The sequence below is a fragment of the Montipora foliosa genome, chromosome 9, assembly GCF_036669935.1.
Source record: "Montipora foliosa isolate CH-2021 chromosome 9, ASM3666993v2, whole genome shotgun sequence".
In the NCBI taxonomy this organism is placed as follows: domain Eukaryota; kingdom Metazoa; phylum Cnidaria; class Anthozoa; order Scleractinia; family Acroporidae; genus Montipora; species Montipora foliosa.
In genome coordinates, this window is record NC_090877.1 from 36,904,962 (window position 1) to 36,925,251 (window position 20,290).

At 39.7% G+C, this 20,290-nt stretch overlaps 1 protein-coding gene across 3 annotated transcripts in view; it reads left to right on the top strand.

Annotated features, from left to right (window-relative positions):
- The first annotated feature begins 4,380 nt into the window (after positions 1-4,380).
- LOC137970014 (low choriolytic enzyme-like) overlaps positions 4,381-20,290 on the top strand; it is a 16,007-nt gene continuing 97 nt past the window's right edge. Inside the window, exons 1-12 of one of the 3 annotated variants that reach the window (XM_068816458.1) lie at positions 4,381-4,519; positions 5,969-6,061; positions 6,513-6,647; positions 8,090-8,239; positions 8,944-9,018; positions 10,896-10,988; positions 12,391-12,514; positions 14,805-14,989; positions 16,028-16,261; positions 17,149-17,302; positions 18,225-18,390; positions 19,826-20,290. The exon at positions 19,826-20,290 is cut by the window's right edge and continues 97 nt beyond it. In XM_068816458.1, coding sequence (XP_068672559.1) covers positions 4,441-4,519; positions 5,969-6,061; positions 6,513-6,647; positions 8,090-8,239; positions 8,944-9,018; positions 10,896-10,988; positions 12,391-12,514; positions 14,805-14,989; positions 16,028-16,261; positions 17,149-17,302; positions 18,225-18,390; positions 19,826-19,924 — 1,587 coding nt within the window. In that variant the 5' untranslated portion in view covers positions 4,381-4,440 and the 3' untranslated portion in view covers positions 19,925-20,290. Of the gene's footprint in view, positions 4,520-5,968; positions 6,062-6,512; positions 6,648-7,734; positions 7,825-8,089; positions 8,240-8,943; positions 9,019-10,895; positions 10,989-12,390; positions 12,515-14,804; positions 14,990-16,027; positions 16,262-17,148; positions 17,303-18,224; positions 18,391-19,825 lie in introns of all 3 variants that reach the window. The other 2 variants (XM_068816459.1, XM_068816460.1) reach the window with 2 other exon arrangements.

Sequence of the window (20,290 nt, forward strand, 5' to 3'; positions counted from 1 at the left end):
TTAAACCGCTAATATTTTGCGGGCGTGCATTTGAAGTCTCTTTACCAGGTCCTTTGTGTCGTCTTGGTATCAACGACCTAGACGTGGACAGCGGTATCACTAAGACGAGAATGGGCAGGTACAGAAGCACAGGTCACACGTCACAAGTCAAACAATGACCTTTGAGCTTTGTTTTGTACCTGCCGGACGAGAATAGGTTTAAGCAAAAACTGAAAACAACAGTCCTGTATTTTAAGCCGATACAACGTCGATTTGATTTTAGTGGTGTACACAGGTGGGTGTACACCACTAAAATCAAATCTACGTTGTATCGGCTATTTCTTAAAATATTTAGTTTCTCAACTTGTAATTACGCCGATCAGATCAAGCCACTGATCCAACATACACCGACAGGAAGATTGTCCACGGTTGCTTGCTTCAAAACTCTGGATTTTACATTTGTAGCATTTCTTTTAATTCGTCCTCAAAACAACGGATAGAAATGACCAGATGTTATGTGGGACATGAAACATTAAAGAACGTAACATGAAAGCGTCGTCACATATTCTGGAAAAATTCTTGAATGACCAAAAAAAGTGCTTCATAACTAAGCAAGAAGACAGCATCTCAGAGCCTCAGGGTGCGATACAGAAGATTCAAAATGCCATGCACAGAAGGGATGTACCTCAATAAACTAGAGTAACAGCCTTGCCTGTAGTGCTCTTTAATCTATAATGCAGACTTGCCTCCATTTGTGAGTTGAATCAGTTTCATATAGCCTGAGAGCCCGCGACTATTGTGTCTGCTTTTGTCATGCCGCTCTACTTCAAGTAGCCCTTGCATAACGCGTATAAATTGCTAGAGAACGGAAAGTTACCAACAAAAAAATACGCTTGCCAGGAAAACTAAATTGATCGAAGACGAAATTGACAACTGCTTCACATAATTTTATTAATTTAATTAATATGAACTGACGCAAACGAAATTCATTCATATTTATCATGTTAGCCACATTTAAAAATAACAACTATCAAAATACTACGGAAAACGAGACTATTAGAATAAAAACGGGGCAGCAGGATTACGTATTCAAAACCTGGACAGTCCCGCGGGTAAAACGGGATGGTTGGAATGTTTGCAATAAAGGCAGTGTGAGGTATACTTTGTAGCTACGTGGGATTGCTTAACCAAGTGTCCGCCGAAAAAGGCCAGCTATCACCTGGCACCGGTGCAGTCTCCCGTTCCTCTACGTCACCTTCAGAGTTACTTTAATCATCATTAAATTCATCAACATCAGCATCCTCACCAGTATCCTCCTCGGAGTGTTTTCCCTCTTCACTAGGCCGAAGGTCTTGCAAATCGGTAGTGTACGTTCAAGGACGTTTCAGTTCCTGGGCCTGACACATTTACCATTGGGCCTCAGTTGCCCAATACCTCATCTGAGCCTCTTCTTTTCGAGTGATTGCATTGGTTGCAGTGGGTTTAGGGAAGTCAATACGTGGCTATTGAAGCCGTACTAGAGGTAGGGATATTGGGGAACTTTGAGGTTCAAAACAATTCTGTTAGCATCAGGAAGGTCCTCACTCTCACATGGCAGTGGTCAGGAACGCAAGAAGACCGCATGAAATATTTGACATCAGCAATTTTGAGCGGCAGAATTAATACCTGATGACTTCTAATAATGTAAATCCCATTCGCACCAAGCCGACTCTTTATCTCCCAGTTCCAAGTAACAAAATCCCAGTTCCCAGAGATCAAATTTCATTTCGCTTCCTTCTGGAAAAATCGGGTCAATCCCAGTTCCCATTTTACTCCTTCATGACCCTCTTCCCATAATCACATCGTTACGCATGAAACTTCGCGATGTAACAGCAAGGCTCGATTTCCGCCGCTCACTCGAGTTCGGGTATCCTCCCCGAAACAGCGGCTGGTAATCGAGCCTATGTAGCACCAAATGTGCGGCATGTCTTCAAATGAAAGATGACTGCATGTGAATATTGCGAAGCAAAGGGTCACATCTCCTATCTACCATCACCGGAGATGTTGTGAATCACTTGAGGAATCGGTTCAGTGTCGTAAAGTCGCAGTCCTAGCTGTTGTTACAGACTGCGGAGATTGCAGTAAGCATACTTTCGCGTATGATCTTCTATGTATTATGCGCTATCGTTTCAGGACCCTTGTCTTGAAGAACATTCTCTTTGCATACAGCTAATTGACAATCAAAATGTTTTCCCGGCATGCAGAATGTGCGGAGAAAGAGCAGAAACAGTGAGTAGCAGAATGCACTGCACTTGCACAGCTAGCACAAGGCATGGAGACACGATAAGGTCGCCCATTTTATCCACTGGGATCTCAGCGAGAAGTGTGGTTTTGAAAGTACAGCAAACTGGTATAATTTTATTTTCATTTATAATGATATTAGATAAATAGTTATAGGCAACTTTCACGATAGCGTCATTTGACTACAAGTACCAGAATTCAGTTTGTTTTTCTAATCTTATTTAAAATTTATATTCCCAGTGGGGTAAAAATAACAATAGCTGCAATTAGCATAATACAAGCAAGACCGGTGGGATTCTGGTACTTGTAGTCTAATGGCGTCATCATGTAAATGTCCTATTGTTGCTCGTATCCCTGAATATATATTTAATAGCCGTGGTTGCCGGTTCTACCCTGCGAGCAGCTGGTTTCTCCTACGTTTCCCGAGAGAGAGACCAATGCGAGCAACCGTTTGATTTTCCCTCGAGCATGTGCTAAGTACGTCACACCTCACGTGATGTATTTGACATCCCTTCGTCTTATTTCGCGGGAAATCACTATACAGCAGGCTCGCCCAAACGCAGCAGTTACGTAGCTGAAAGCACGCGCAAGCGCCAAACTCGTTTTACCGGTTCAAATTTAACTTATTCGTTCTTGGACGGCGGCTCACTAAAAGAAGCTAACGTAACGGTTACTCGCAGTGGCTTCACTCTCGGGAAACGTAGGAGAAACCAACTGCTCGCAGGGTATGGTTGTTCTAGGTTCATTGAGGGACAGAATGTAATTTCCTAGAAGATCATAAGAAGAATACGGGAGAGAAAACTTATTTTTCATATAAGCAGTAAAATCAATAAAATACAGTAATATAAGGAAATTAGCTATTTTCAAAGAGCTCATTGTGTCAGTCCTCACCCGATTTTCCGAAAAATGGTTTCAGTTTCCCAAAGCACCGTTTTCTGCATTTTCTTATTAGCAATATCTTTTCAAGTTCTTTCTCGTCGAAAAACAGTGAATTCCCTAATGATTTATTTCAACGCTCTGATTCCACTCGCTAAGCATCTGATAATTGATGGTATCACTGTTACTTTAAACTAGTTTCTCCTTTCTCGAATTTTGCAACCCAGTTGTTGGCGTATGCACTTATCATTAACAGTTTTGATACACAATCACTTTTTAATTAAAAAAACACAATACACAAGCATAACAAAGGCTCATTTCCAGCCGCGAATACATGATTGTAAAAAATATCATGGGGCCTGCTTCTCTACTCAAAAACGTTTCGGACTTTGAAAAACAAATCGCGGAATAGGACTCTATATCTGCTTATTCTTAAAAATTGATCTTTGAATCGACCAGTGTTTTCAAGACCATAGCAAACAAAACAGCTGCAAATCTCAAAACTTGAAATGTTCTCGGTTTCAGTTGAAGATACGGAGTGTTTTGTGCCCCGAAGCCCGAAATACCTCCCGAAGAATTCCGATCCTTCTCACCCGACTACCATAGTTAAAATACCATTCTGAAAAAGGGTTAAAATCAACAGAAGGAGTGAAATTATGAATTAAAATCAAATGTTAACAAGCCATTTACAACACCTTAGTGCGTTAACTTCCGCAATACTTTCATTGTCTTTTTTCCCGGATAGCTAAACTAACTTATAATATCAGAAACTCTGGTGGTTACTTACTGGGAATATCTGCTGCAGTTTCACTTATATTCCCACTACGAACAGATGACTCTTTGTTTGTCGCGGTTTGTTTGCTTTCTTGGTTCTTTTATTTTTATTTAAAATTTTTATTTTTTTCATTTTTCGATGATAAGCGAGTAAATAATGATCTAAAAGTGGGGTAAATAAGCGTAAATAAATCAAACAGATGCGTTTAATTTCAGTCGTTCTCAGCTAAGGTCATTCCGTAATATATATTGGACTTGTTGCGATACCTCATAAAAAAGCCACAAAACGTGTATTAAGAGAGCAATTAAAACGGCAGATCGAGTGATAACAATTTGTTTCATAAGAGCACACCAAGTATCTCATTTGATTAATAGGAAAGTTAATTGGATCCCCCGTCCTGTATCTTCCAGTCAGGTTGATACATAAAAAGTGAAACGTGCTAAACGACATTCAGTTATACGGGCTAAGCTCTTTAGCGTCGCATTTCGGCCGGTTCAGAAAATCAAACCACCTAATTAAGTCGTTGAACGATGGCATACTTTCTAAAAGAAGCCGTCTTGTTGATGATTTTGGCCACAGTACTTTCTGTTCCTCGTCCGAGTCTATCTGGTAAGCTCATCTGAAAAGTTCTGTTAATTTTGCGATTTTTTGTATCTTTACTGTCAACCCCTCGGCAAGTTTGTCTGTTCAATGTAATTTTCTGGAAACCTAAAAGTGACCCCTTTTGAGATCACTTTTGCTTTTTGTGCTCTATCGTTAATCTCACATCTCTTTTCAAAACAACGCTATTTAACTTGCTTGTTATCTTCTTGGCCAATATGGGAAACATTGACGACGTAATATATATATATATTTTTTTGCAAACTTGGCTCGTACAGTGATAAATGCATCCACTTTACAAGAGTTGAAACAAAATCTTGGCTGTTGTCTCCAAGTTAATTTTTTTTTTTACGAACTGACTGTGATCTTGACCTAACCTTGATTTTGATTTTGATCTTGATTTAACCTTGAAAATCATTTTTTTTAGTATAGAGATTGAGATGGGTGAGTGCATCTTTGCTAAAAAAAATGTAGGCTCTCACTTTATCGGTATTTTTAAGTCTGGCAAACGTTCGGAAATAAGATCAATAAGTCAAATTCTTGTAGTAAAACAAGTTGTACACATGATTGACTGAGAAGTACTAGTGCTAACTAGATGTTGAATTTTCACCAAGATAATTTGAGGATCATATTATAGTTATTCGAATTCTAAGTGTGCTCAACCCGAGACCAAAGTACTGATTACTTTTGCCAGTCAATATGCATAACGCAATTCACGGTCGCTATTGGCCAGAAAACGAGTGCTAACACATAACGGTTGTTTTCTCTCCTCTTGGCACTTATTGTGTGACAATTGGCTCGCACTGTTTAAACTACGGTGCGGCTCAAAACAACCTGAAAAAGCAATTGCAACATTGCTTTTGACATTCATTAGGCCATTTCCGAGTTCAAGTCTGCCTCCTCTTCAAAGCGAGTCTAAGTGCGAAGTTTTTGTGATGGTAATTAGTTCTACTTTACATATGAATGAAAACTAATTTTCATAACAAAAACTTCGCACTTAGACTCGCTTTGAATATGAGGCAGGCCAGAACTCGGAAATGGGCTATTAAAAGCAGATTTCAGCTAAATATTGAAACGTTTCTGTCATCACTGAATTGGTGTAATACTACATTACTGCGCCTCATGACTGGGGTAAAAGTAGTTCATATGAATCATTACTGACTTGATCTAATTTCTAATTAAAATGGTGCTTCCTCGTTCTTAGCCAGGGAAAAGGTCCTGGATATAAAATAGTTCTTTGAGTCTTATCGTGAAGTGAATTTATAACATTCCAGTTTGGATAATGCATGGCTCTCACTCGAGTCGAGGGTTCCAAGTAACTCAGAGACTTATTATTCACGGTCACAATCAAGTGGGAAAAAAAAAACAGTTGTCTTCCTATCTCATAACTCGTAAACCGCAGGATATTTTTTGAATGTTTCAATTGCATGTTATTCTGCATTGTGTATATTTTTTCAGACCCAGAGGCCGCTGTCGCAACTTCAGCCAAAACACCTCTGCGCGACAACATTGAGGAAGAAGAAGTTTATCCTATAACAAGAGAGTATGAAGGTATATTATACTCTCATGCCTATGATAAACCCAGCTAAAAGTGGTAATTATTATTACTTTTAATTCACAGTGTGATTGCACGTTTTCTTAATCAAGTTACGAAGCGACCTTGTTTTTTTGCGACGAAGACCGTTGTACAGCTGCTGCTAGTAAGACTGGAGTGGATTATTAGTGAAGTGAAGTGTTAGTGAATTATTAGGAAATATTGTTGAGGAATTGTCTGAGCAATTGAAACCCCCTTATGTATAAGTGACATTTAACGGACAATCTGTCACCACTTCTGTTAATTAAACGATCTGCTCTCTTTTAGTCTAAAAGAGGAGGGAGAGTAAGAATTTTATTGAAAACTAAGCCTTGAAAATGGTGACTGAGAAGTTAGTTCTATGATCTAGTTTCAGAGTTGTCATTCATTTTACAATTGTACATTTTTCTGCACTGTAAATATTTTCAGACCAAGAAACTGTCACAACTTCGGCCACTACAACTCTGCTGGAGTACAATGAAGAAGAAGAAGAAGAAGAAGAAGAAGAAGAAGAAGAAGAAGAAGAAGAAGAAGTTTATCCCATGATAACCCCGGCCAAAAATGGTGATTGAAAGTTTTCAAACATTCCAGACGCGCCGTCCACACGTATCCGAATTTTAAATCAAATTTTCCCGTCCACGCGTATCGGGAATCGTTCTAGTATCCAGGACGCCTCTGTTACTATTGTCAACAGAGCATGATCCATCAGGTGTGGGAGAAGCGATAGCCTTTCGTTTAGCGGCCATGTTGAATATTTACGCGATAAAGACTGAATCTGAGTTTGTAGCGTCAAAGTAACCGGATTCGACCGTCCACACGATTCCAAATTCTTTGCGGATGCAAACTTTCCACTCTGGAGATCGGATTTAAAAAAGTTTCGGATTCCGATGCCGGATTCGCCGGATACGTGTGGACGGACGGCCAATGCGCAGAGAAAAAGTTGTTTGTTGGGCTGGAGTGGATTAATAGAAGAGGAAATTGTTGTTACGTTAAGGAGCTGTCTCAATAAACCCCTCTATGGAAAAGTGATTTCGTTACCAACACAATTAACTCCATTTGGGATGTTTTCAAACGAACAGACATGATCTTTGGAGCGATCTGTGCCCTCTACGACTGGAGACGACCTCGGAATGACAAGGAGAACTTTATGCAAACCTAAGCCGCAAAAATGGTGGCTAAGAATCTCGTCTGACGCATTTTTACAGGGTTAGCTTCCATCATGAAGTGAATATATTTACAAATTCCAGCGAGAGGATGACTTGTTCACTATTCTGTCTATTGTTTAGTTTTAAATTTCAGGCACCTTCGTGCCGGTATTAGGGAGCTTAAGCACGCGTCTTTTTGAGACGCGGACGGCAACCGGAAGTGAGCTGTTTTCCCTTTTAACTTGTCTTTAACAACTTTTACATTGTTAAGTATCTTTTCTCCATTACAGATGATTAGCACAAAAATCTGGGAGACACCACTGTCCTGGCGCGCGAAATGTTCTCTTCTGGTTGCCGTCCGCGTCCCAAAAACGCCTGTGCCTAAACTCCCTACTTATGAATATATTTCACTTTAGATGGAGGCTAACCCTGTAACAATGGGTCCTCAGAGTTTTTATTCAGCGGTCATATATTGTGCATTGCTCCGTATTTGTAAATATTTTCAGACCCAGCGACTGTCGCAAATTCGGCCAAAACACCTCTGCGCAACGACATTGAAGAAGAAGTTTATCCCATGATAAACCCAGCTAAAAGTGGTAATTGATTTTTTTCTAAATGTCATAATGTGATTGCACGTTGTTTTAATCATTTGTTACGAGGCGGCCTTTTTTTTGCGACGAAGACTGTTGCACCGCTGTTTGCGAAGTACGCCGAATCCAAAAGGTGCTTGCCTCGTGCTGGGATCTTGTAGTGCTAGAATGGACAATTAGTGCATTATTGGGAAATTATTGTCGAGGAACTGTCTCAAAAATTGAAACCCTATTTCTCAGTTTATCGTAAAATGCGTTTTTTTTTATTTAGGTCGATCATTCAGAGTATTAGAAAACAACAACAACAATTTGAAGCAAAACGAAAATATAAAAGAAACACTTTCAAGAGTCTACCACGTAACTGAATCGACAACTGTGTCAGGGAATGCGTTTCCACATACGAAAAGTTTGTCGATAACCGGTACGTTTTGTGGAAGCCTAGGAAAAACGAAGAACAAGATAAAAATTAAGTGAAGCTTATGATCCTTGCAGTTATGAACACAATTATTGCAATTGCGTAGAGAAGCCTGAAAAATTCAGAACTTCGACGGGATTTGAACCCATGATCTCGCGATTCCGGTGCGACGCTCTAACCAACTGAGCTATGAAGCCACTGACGTTAGCAGCTGGTCATTTGTGGGTTCTAATGTTCTCGTGAGGAATGAATCAATGATGAAATGATGTATGAAATGGATCATATATGAACCGCGGATATGAAATCAATGCGAATATTGAACTATATGAACTGCGAATATGAAATCATATATGAACTGCGGATATGGAATGAACTGCGGATATGATTTCATATCTGCAGTTCATATGTGATCCATATGTGATCCACAACTTGCCTAGTCTGTGGATAGAGGCCCTAGGAATGTCAAGTTTACTATGGGGTTGAAGTTGAAACTGAAAACTGTACGAAAAAAGGTAAAGAAAACTGATCTTTTTGTTTCTTGCTTCTGGTTTATGTTTGTTTGTTTTTTTTCTTTTGAATAATTTTTGAAAACTCAAAAATATGGGTCGCCGGCTGGGAGGACAAAGGTTGACGGAGTAAAGAAATGGGACGGCCTTTCGGGCTTATAGTTAGTATTGGGTTCTCAGTTGAGTTTCTAATATCTTCGTTAGTTTTATCACAAGCAAGAAACAATCAGGCGGACAAAAAGCACCAGGAGGTCTTAGCTCTTGAAAAGTCCAGAAAAGGTGGGTAATAGAGTGAGATGTATCCGGCAGAAACCTATTAGAGCTATTAGAGCGAGTTTCAATCGAGTGTAATAGAGCGGTTTTGAAATGAGTGTCGTAAAACCAAAACCATAGTAATTACTTTAACCAATCAAAAAGGACGGAAACAATCCAGTAAGCCAATCAAAACTCGAAGTAATTACACGTAGCCGACACAAAAGGCGGGAAAATATGCGCGCGCGAGCCACAATTGGTTTTGGTTTCACTTCTGATTGGTTGAAAAAGTGGCGCGAAAACTTTGAACCAATCACTGAGTGAAGTAGATGCAAAACCAAAGCAATTAGCTAATTACTTTCGACACTCAATTGAAAACCGCTCTAAAACCAAAACCAAAGTAATTACTTTGGCCAATCAAAAAGGACGGAAACAATCCAGTAAACCAATCAAAACTCGAAGTAATTACACGTAGTCGACACCAAGCGCGGGAAAATGTGCACGCGCGCGCGAGCCACGATTGGTTTTGGTTTCACTTTTGATTGGTTGAAAAAGTGGCGCGAGAACTTTGAACCAATCACTGAGTGAAGTAATGCAAAACCAAAGCAATTCGCCACTTACTTTCGACACTCAATTGAAAACCGCTCTATTAAATCAGGTTCTGTAAGGAATGGCACTGGAGTCTTGAATGATAAATTACGGACTGAGATGAAGCTCGTGCACGGAAACCGGAAATAAACCTTTAGCACAGCAGGGCAATAGTCTCTATCAGATTTTTAAGCTAATGGTCTCTAATAGAGGAAATAATTGTTTTAGTATAAATACACAGGCGATTATTTCAAAAAAAGAGAAAAAAAAAAACACTTCAACGCGAAATCATCTTCACTTACAGTGGCAAAACGACTACTAGCAGCCATTCTGTCCGTCGAGGCGATTATCGGCTGATAATCCGAGATAGCGAGCCAATGAGAGCGCGCGATTTTGCATAATCACCTGTGTGTTTATACTAATAATACATATGTGATAGTGTGTAGAAAGGGGGTCATGTTTAAAACGCAGATTCTGCAGATTGAGTACTTTTTCATTTGCTAACCAAAAAGAGGTGCTCTACATCGACATGTGATGTCCCTTTATTTGTACAAATTAACCCAAACAATGCATTTTGCAACGCGGATCGTGCAGATTATGTGGATTGAGTACTTAATTACTTCTCTCTTTTTCAAACAAGAACGCTTCTAAAGTGGTCAAACACTGTTTTCACCGCATTCAAGCTTTGTGTTTCAGCTTCTAACGCGAGATATCCTGAGAGTGAAGTCTCCTTCGAATACACAGATCAATTTATACTCCAACAAGCATCGCAAATTACGACACAATGTTTATGTTCAGCGTACTTTCACAAGCTATATCATTTTCCATTGAAGCCAATGAAATCACGCTATGTAAGTTGCACATTTCAAAGGAGCATTTGAAGCCAATGAAATAGTAGAGTAAACCCAGCGTCCCATGGGAATTAAACTTTTGGCACCGAGGAGCGACCCAATATTTGCTAGGGCTCTCTCTTAGGTTTCTTAAAAACGTCGTGTTTTTAATACTCCCTAACGTGACTCGTTAGGCCACCGCAGCCAAATCTGATTAGTGTAAAGGCAACGTGCATGTAAGCTGACCCTACGATACCATGTCTCTAGAGAAAATCATTAATAATTTTTAATAAATATGCATGAATTTCATGCTTATGGATTCCGCAACCTTTAAGACAGATTCTTATTTTTTCTTTAATTACACTCTTATTCCAAATGCAAAGTTTTATCAACTGCATTTGCGTTGGATGATTTCTGAATGAAAAACATGGAGTTCATTTCTTTGGTGACAATACCGTTCTCTCTTTTAATTATTCCGTTTTTTAGCTTTTCGATCCAAGAGAGGAGTAGTAATGGACTCCTCCAAAAAGTGGAAAAAACAGTCGGATGGCAAAGTGGTTATAAATTACGTCTTTGATGGTAAGAATCAGCTAATTAATGTAGATTCAAACATTCAAGGATAACACTATCGTCCTTCCGTTATTCTTTGATTGTACCTGTCGTCACGGCATTTTTCTCTTGGTTTTGGCACCAAAATGGCCGTCGTATCGCGTGAGTGCAATGAAGAATAGGCTACCGTTGTTACAAACTATATAGCATGAAGGGAATTTTTCCAACTGATTTTCAAAAAAAAAAAAATTAAAAGAAAAATACCGCGCTTTCTCTAAATTTTTCTCTAGACTCTTTTCCTTTGGCCATCTCAGTCTTATCAGAAATAACACACAAACAGTGGTGACGAACATCAGATAGTATTTTCAAGTATGCGTTAATATCTGATGTTCGTCACCGCTGTTTGTGTGCTATTTTTCTAGACTCTTTTTGCATTTCAACTCGACTGATTTGATAATGTCGGAGTCCTGAATGGACCTTATTAGAGCGGCAACCATATTGGCCATAGACAATAGATTGCACCCCGAGCCTGGAGTTGCTGAAACGTTCGGGCTAGAATTTCGGTGCGGTAAAACAAAAGTTTTCAATCCCTCAGGACTCAATATGGCTGCCGTGTGATGAAGGGCGATAGACCTTTTTACAGATACGGCGGCCATTTTGATTTCTATTGTTTCGAAAGACATTATGGGATGCCCAGGGGGCAAATTAATATGTATTTGCCCACTGGGCATCCCATAATAGCTATTTGAAACAATAGAAATCAAAATGGCCGCCGTATCTGCAAAAAGGTCTATGGTCACCGATGGAATACTATTTCCTGCGGTAAAACAAATGTTTTGCAGAGATCTAACCCGAAGGTCGTGGGTTCATTTCCCACCCTGTTCTTTGGAGTGCAGGATGGCGCAGTGGTGAGAGCACTTGCTTCCCACCAATGTGGCCCGGGTTCGATTCCCAGATCCGGCGTCAAATGTGGGTTGAGTTTGTTGGTTCTCTATTCTGCACCGAGAGGTTTTCTCCGGGTACTCCGGTTTCCCCTCTCCTCAATAACCAACATTTGACTTGATTTCTGTTAATTGTTAATTTCTGTTTACAGTGTCCCCAATTAGTGCTCCAGCGCTAGCACGACTAGACACTTAAATAAAGTTCCTTTCCTTTCCTTTTTTTTTAACCAGGATTTTTGTCAACAAGATATTATTCACTGACATGCGGTTTCTCACAATTATCCTCGAGAAAGAAAAGCCAGGCGATCCAGTTAAAATAAATTTACTGTTACTCCTTTTTCTCTTTGAGGGGTTCCCAACTATGAATGTCACTGTTAGGACGAAAATTAAAAAGTTAAAATATTTCTGTGATCTATTAACTATGCTTTGATTTAGTTTTGGAGTGGCTACGTGTTTGGAACTGGAATTCAGTTATCCTTATTTCTTTTCAGGTATCAACGAAAATTCGAAAAGATGGTTGCGTGACATTTTTCGAGAGCTGGATTTGAAAACCTGCATTCACTTTCGAGAATCTGCGACTGGTCATTACGTGAACTTTCAAAAAGGCAACTACGGGTATGTAGTTAATTAGAGAGACCTGGGGATGAGAAAAGATACTATTATTAGATAATATTTCTTCACAACGTGGCTTGTCAACATATGAAATATTTTGTTAACCTTCCATCAGGCGAGTACTGGGCGGCGGAGCCTCCATGCAAACCTTCGAAGCCGGCGAGAAGAATGGGACGAGGACAAATAAGCTTCACTGAACCTCGCCATTCTTTTCGGGCTCGTCGATACCCCAAACAAGTGCGCCACCTCGTAGGTTAACATTCCAACCTTTTAACATTCCTTTGACACACAATCGAACACAGATTTACAGTAAGTGCTGAGCTCTGTTTAGCGGAAAGACGAAAAATTTGACTGTTCTTCTTTTGCTCGTAACGCACCACACGCGTTTTAAACTTTGTCAGACTGATGGCTGAGAGGAATTTTTCATGATGGACGTCAGGGGTTAAAAGGACCATGCTAGAGTTTCTTGACTAAGAAACGAGTCCTCCGCTTCTCATGGACTCGAAATTGCTTGCCTGTTTCAAGAGTCAATGTATGAAGGACACGTCAAGAGTCCGCGGTGAGTGGGTGCTTACCATTTGTTGGGAAATTCCGGTTAGGATGACCGTTGAAAATGGTAAGCAATTTTCCAAGTGTACCGACCAACCGAACGAAATTGCACTTGCCATTTCAAAGCTTAGTTCCCAGGTCTTACCTCTCCTCTTGACTCGATTTGGCACGAAATAGGGCATGGAAACGGAAGAACTTCTTATGCAACACCCGGGTCCTTGGGTGTTGCATAAGAAGTTCCTGATGCTGTGGATCAGCGAAGGTTCTTCATCCATCATATGCACACGGTAGTGTTCGCATCACTTGAATTCTCTCCATACTGAAAGTCTTTGTAAAAGGTGTTCATTTGATTTAAGAGAGTTGTATCAGAATGATTCTTGCTATTTGTAAAGCTCGTTGCCTTTTGGATATGTTCTGAAATCAAGCTCGTTCCCACGGATTTTCACCGCCGAGAGTAGGACGGACGGGACCTCCCCAAAGATAGACAATAGCCCTGGGAACAAGGTTGTCCAGAAATGTCCCTAATCAGATGCAAGCGGGTTTCAAGAAGCGTCACGAAGTGTCCAGTTGCTCCTCTCTGTGACTCGTGTCTCAACAGACAATTTACGTCCTCCAATTGTTGCTCCTCAAGTAAACGATAAACAACCACATTTACCATAAGCTGAAAATAACGATAACCTTTACCCTTACCTTATTGTTGGGCACTTCGTGTTGGATGTCAAAGTTAATTGGGCGTGGCCCTAATTAGATTCATTTCTCGACATAGGTGTGCCTTTCGATGAGGCCTTGGGAGAGGGCCATTCCTCACTCACTTGTCAACGTTAAATGTTTCAGTTTTAACATTAAAAATAATTTGTTCTATTTTCACTGCAAAGTGATTACAGTACAGAGCAAAAGCTGACACTCGCGTTCGATTTTCTTTACTCATCGTTTTACTCATAAAACGGACGCAGTCGTTCTTGCTCGGTCAAAGCCTTTCAGTTTAAGGTGACCCCTTGTCTGATGTTATAACTTAAAGACAAAATAGAAACTTTCACTTAGTAACAATTCCTTTATTCAAGAACGAACACTTCTCGCTGTTTATTGGGACAAGAAATCGACGTATGAGGAACTCCTGCAAAGAGCGAAACTACCAACACTTCATACGCGACGACTGCAAGCCATTGCAATCATAATGTACAAAGTAAATGGTCTGGCGCCCCCTTACATTGCAGACTTATTTCTTGTTAACAATTCTCAATATCATCTTAGAAATTCTGATTCCGCCGTAGCCAGATTTCGGACTGTTATTATGGCAAACATAGCCTGACTTATTTAGGCCCTGTCATTTTGATCCAAACTCTACAAATTTATTCGATCGTCTGAATTATTGGACATTTTTAAAAAGCGTATCAAAATGGTTAATGGACAATACTTGTAAAGACTGCTTTTTATGTATCTAACAAGTCTCTGTTATATATATTTCTTACACATGTACATATATCTTATATTTTTATATTATTTATATTAGTTACTAATTGTAGTTAGGTATTCCGATTTAGTGTACGTTAGCGATTTTGACACAATATCAAAGTTCTTACTTCTTACTTACTTACTTACTTACTTACTTACTTACTTACTTACTTACTTACTTACTTACTTACTTACTTACTTACTTGCTTGCTTGCTTGCTTGCTTGCTTGCTTGCTTGCTTGCTTGCTTGCTTGCTTACTTACTTACTTACTTACTTACTTACTTACTTTAGCTGCTCATCGTATGTTGGTTACATAGAAGCAAAAAGTACTCAAGAAGTTAATCTCTGGAGTCCTAATTGTGATTTTCGAGCCACGGCCATGCACGAGGTTTTACACCTTTTGGGCTTTTACCACGAGCATCAAAGATATGACAGAGACCACTACATCAATGTTTATCATCAAAACATTAAAACAGGTAGGTGATCATAGAGCACACGATTATAGAGTAAGCGATTTTGCATAGTAAGCTCGATAATGCAAGCAATTTCGCTCTCATGCATGATCTGTTAAAGGACAATGACACATAGATGACGTCATCATTATAAACTTTTAATTCTTTAATCAGTTATTTTAAAATATTATTCCATGTTGTCGTACGTGTGTTCAGTAATAGATCACAGAATTTGTCAAAATGTGGTAAAAATATCAGTGACGCACTCTGCTATCGCCTCGTGTGCCTTTCTTACCACATTTTGGCGCCATCTGTGTAATCTATTACTAAACAGACGCACGGCGATATGGAACCTATCGTGTACGTGATTATAGAGCACGTGCATAGGGCACTCGTCTATTTGAAGCAGGTTCACCGCCACCCCTCGCCCATCCGCTCTTGCTTTAATACGGCTAACTTCCTCATTTGGAATTCAATCCCATATCTGACATTGCCACTTAGGTTTCCGCTTTTTCCCCTCAATCTTGGATGATCTTCAAAGAAAATAATTGCAAGTCACCTGGTTAAGTAAACACAGAGAATATTTTCACATAAGAAGAAAGAAATACCTGGTCTTCATGAGCTCATTACAAGACTGCCGAAGCATCCATACGCTATTTTCTACCCCTACGCGCCAGCACACAACGAGACAAATAGACTATTTTCATTTTCGACAAATGATCTAAAATTCACAAAACAAAATTCAAATACCGGTGACATTTCTTTTCATCTGTCAAACACGAGGATAGGTAAGCTATCTTCTTTTGAAAGTTGACCCGGCGAAAATTGGAAATCATAAAAGCCACTATACCTCTGTCTTCGAGCACAATTTCCGATGCAATCCATTCTTTTTTTGCACTTTACTTTTCCTCATGCTATTGACATTAATTAATTAAGTACCAAATGAAATGGTCATTAATTATTCCTGAAAGAGAATTACAAGTTAGAGGATAAACTTCTCCTTCCCAAAAATTATCATACGATTGTCTTGGCTCCCGTAACAATGATCTTCTTGTTTTTCAGAGCCAAGAGACCTAAATTCACAGTTCAATACTAAAGCCCAAAACTTATTACCACCTTACGATGCCTACGACGAGCACTCTATAATGCATTATGGAGAATATGCTTTCAGCAAAGACGACGGTGTGAAGAAAACTATGGAGGCCAACGATGGTGGAAAGCTGGGAGCAGAGTCACATATGGATGCGAATGATGTCATGAAAATTAACGAATTCTATGGGTGCGAGAGGAAACAATGTAAGCATTATATCTGAATTAACTTTTTAGTACTTCACAGAATTGTTCATACTTCTACTGAACCAGAATTCTTTGAAACAACTTTAGCGGCAGACCGAGGACTTGTCTCAGATCTGTTTAAAAGGCCAGTTGCAGGTAGTTTCGACAAACCGCGGCTGCTTATCAATAATGGTTTGGTCACACGTAGAAAAGCGAAAATGAACGATAAAACAAACGTTTCCCATTTGTTAAATTTATTTGCGCATTTCCTATACTTAATTTCAGCGACGGATACTGCTTTCAATACTGTCTTGTAACATTTTCATATGGTTACCTTTGCAGAAAATGGCACATGAAGACTCCGAAACTGACGTCGGTTTTTATTGTTTGATCACGGCTGTTACAAGGAATAGCGGGGCGTGTTGGACTCAAAACAGTGACCACTCATCCCTTGTACCCAAAGCCGCGTTCAAAGTCATTGCCTTCTTGGCCAACTGTAGACCGTTTTAGCAAGTCTTTTAGTGCGTATTTGAAGACGCAATAAAGGATTTATATCTTCCTTCTGGTTGGTATTTGAAGGCTTTTCATGTCGAAACCAGCGTCGAAAAGGCAGAACAACAGAGAAAAGCATTTATCTACTTAAAGCAATTGCAACTCACTTCTAAACTGAAGTCCTGGATGTAAAATGATTGTTAAAAATAGCATTCATGGCTACTCTTTGTTTCTTGGCTTGATATTGTTTCTTCCCCTTTTTAAAATAACTCTTGTTCAAAGTAATTGCTAATCATTGAACGAACAATGTTCCAGAAATACGAAAAAAGATTACATGCTTTGAGGAGATGACAGAAGGGGATTTGATGTGCCATAGAGTGCTTTGAAAAGCACTTGACTGTTACTTATTTTTTCAGACAAGGATGTGAAACTAACCTTGAAAACCGCTGACAGCTTTTTGGCTGGAACTGACGCAGATGTTTACGTCAAGCTAAAGGGATCACAAGGAGAGACAGACTTTGAACTGGTTACAGAAGGAGGAAAGATTGCGAATGAAAACGAGAAAGGAGCGTAAGTTCTCCCAACTGTTGGGTGGCTGGCTGGGATTCAGTTGCTCTAATTGTCTGTCGCCCAGTTGTCTTACTGTAAGGAGGGTTCTGGAGGGGTAAAATGAGAGCTGGGATGGACCTAACTTTGAGCTGGGAAAATGAGACACGGAATTGATATCACCGGGAATTAATGGGATTTTGCCACATGAAATGGGAGATAAAAAGTCCCTGATGAGAACGGAGATTAGCATTATCACAAATTATTACGTAGTATTTCTGCTCAACATTCCTGATTTCAAATATTTCATGGGGTCTTCCACAACCATGTTGCAGTGAGGTCCTCTCTGGTGCTCGCAGACTTGTTTTTGAACCTAAATTTACTTCGCTTCCAGGCTTCGTGCTTCGTTTTGCCCCCTTTGGTCAGTGGTTTTCGGCGCATTGTTTCCTCAAATTCTATCTCTTCCAAAATGGAGCTGTCTTTAGGGCCTCTGCTCTCAAGTAATCGAAAGTTTCGTTTTGAGACGTACCGTTCACTGCTTTAGTACCACATACATATGCATATTTTTATTTTTATTTTTCCTATCATAACTCGGGTCATTTGACCACTGGAGTTTTAGCACGAGGGGCTGCCTTTCTAAGAAAATTTGCCACGCCAAAGGGACTGGGAGTTTAATTTCCCCAAATTTGGACTGGGAAATGAAATTATCACCCTCTCTTCCGGGACCTTCCGTAAGAAACGCCTTTTTCTTCGAAGTAAAAATAACGCGAATGATTTCCAGTGCATAAAAATCTCAATGCAAAGAAAATAAAAGGAAAGTACCTACATTTGCGTTCGCCGTAAGGAGATAACAAAATCAAAAAATCAAGTTTAGGCTAAATAATATTCTGTTCATAGATCAAGAGTCTGCGCGAAAAGGTGATCACGTATTTATCTTCTTTTTCAGGGACGAGACTCACAAAATGGCATTTCTAGACGTGGGTGAAATTAACGCTCTTAAGTTTACGCTCGTCGAAGAGGGAAGCGTGCCTTCCTCGAAGAAACGAAAACGTTACTTTGAAAGAGGGGAAGGAAAAACAAAACGATGGTTTTCCGGGTGGACCCTTGAATACGTAAGAAAACACGTACTTACAGTTTAAGGACTTTTAAGGTCACAGAAACGTAGAAGCCAGAAACGGAAGTGCGTTCTTTGGATACTGGGGCCCGTTTCTCGAAAGTCCCGAAAACTTTTCGGGCCCGAAAAACCATTCGTGAAACTGCCAACCGCTTGTTTTGGAAAGCCTATCTTTTAACATGTTTTCAAGGTAAATAAAAGAAAAATGACTGTGAAGTTTGACGACTTAAATCCTCTCCGTTCTTGAGATACAAAGGGAATTGGGTCACCCGAAAATGGCCCGTAAAGTTTCGGGACTTTCGAGAAACGGGTCTCTGGTCCGCTATGAAAGTTAAAATACGCAAATGGAAACTCTTATTTCCGTTTCAAAAAATAACTGCGTAATTCACAAATCCAACTCATTCTCCTCATTTTGTCCTGCCCATTTAAGTGATCCAAATGTTTGAAACACATTTCCTGTTCCTCCATGCATCAATGCAATATATCGCACACGAGCTCCAAATTATGTATTTATTAATATGTAAAATACATAAGCTAATATATCTAAATGGATTACATGCTTCCGTGCGTCGGCTTCAGTGATATTTCACCGATGACGTCCAAATGTGGAAAGAAAAATGCGTGTCATCTTCTGTGATCTATTACTGAACATGGCCATACCGTGAAAGTACTGAGAAAACCAACTCAGTCGTCTTGGGACGAACTAAGACGAATCCAGTTAGTGGAAAGGGTAGGATTTGAGCCCGGAGTATCCACGGTAGCTGAGAGTGCAAATTCAACGCCTTTACAACTAGGGCGATGATTTCCAATCTCACGCCGCCTCCTCGTAGCGTAATCAATGATGATTTTTTCGTGCCCTCATTTGGGTCCTTGTCGATTAATCCTCTATGGAGCGTTGTCACTCACTGACTAGTAGCCATATTGGATTACTGAAACAAAAGAGAGTATTTGCATAAGAATAGAGTTCAGTTCCCGGAGGATTGGTTTGGTACACCATCTTGGCCGCCATTTCTTTGTTTTGGAACACCAATATGGGCCACCGTGACGTCATGTGAAAACGCACATGTCACACAAAATCCTTTAAAACAGAGAATCCGTACTGATTGGGGTGTGATACTTTCAAGCAAAGACGATTTAGAAAAGAAAATGACTGCCATAAGAACTTCAGAAGTTCAAGTACTGCTAGGGAATGAAATAGAAGTGTAAGAGTAACATCACGTAACTTTCAAATCAAGTCAGAACTTCATTCTAATTAATGTACTTTTCGATCATTTTGACTTTTCTTTACAAGTGCAAGAATAAATTCATTCTTAGTGTGTTTTTCCCTGGAGAGAACTAGTTACAAGCCCAAAAGAAATTAAAATTTAAAGTAAAATTCGCTTTCGTTCGTTCATTCGTTTATTCATTCATTCTCTACTCTTTTCATCAAACAGGCAAAACTCCAGTTTGCAGACGGCAGTTCGATTACGTTCTCCGGTGGTGACGTTTATGTAGGGGAGGTTACAGTGCTCACCCATTCGTCGAAAAAATAACTGAACGTGAGCTGGAGTTCCCTTAATGCGAACGTAACAAATGAAGCATTGGATGAAAAAATGTTAATGTATCTGTCACACATCCAGTTGATTATGAAATAAAAGCTAGCATTTGAAAAAAAAACAAATTTCCTCTTCTGATTTATGGAGACTTTGGTACCAAATGCGGGTTAAAGTTCCTGAAGGACAACCCACTGTCCATTTTCCCGAGCGTCGGTTCATATCCAATAAGAAAATTATGCAAATTCATCGAGTTTTAAGAGGCTTCTTCAGTTCCTTCGTGTGAAAGGAATAAGTTAAGGAAATCATCGCTACTTCTCTTGACTCGAAACCTACGTAGCAAACGTTTCCGAGGGGTTTTCTTCA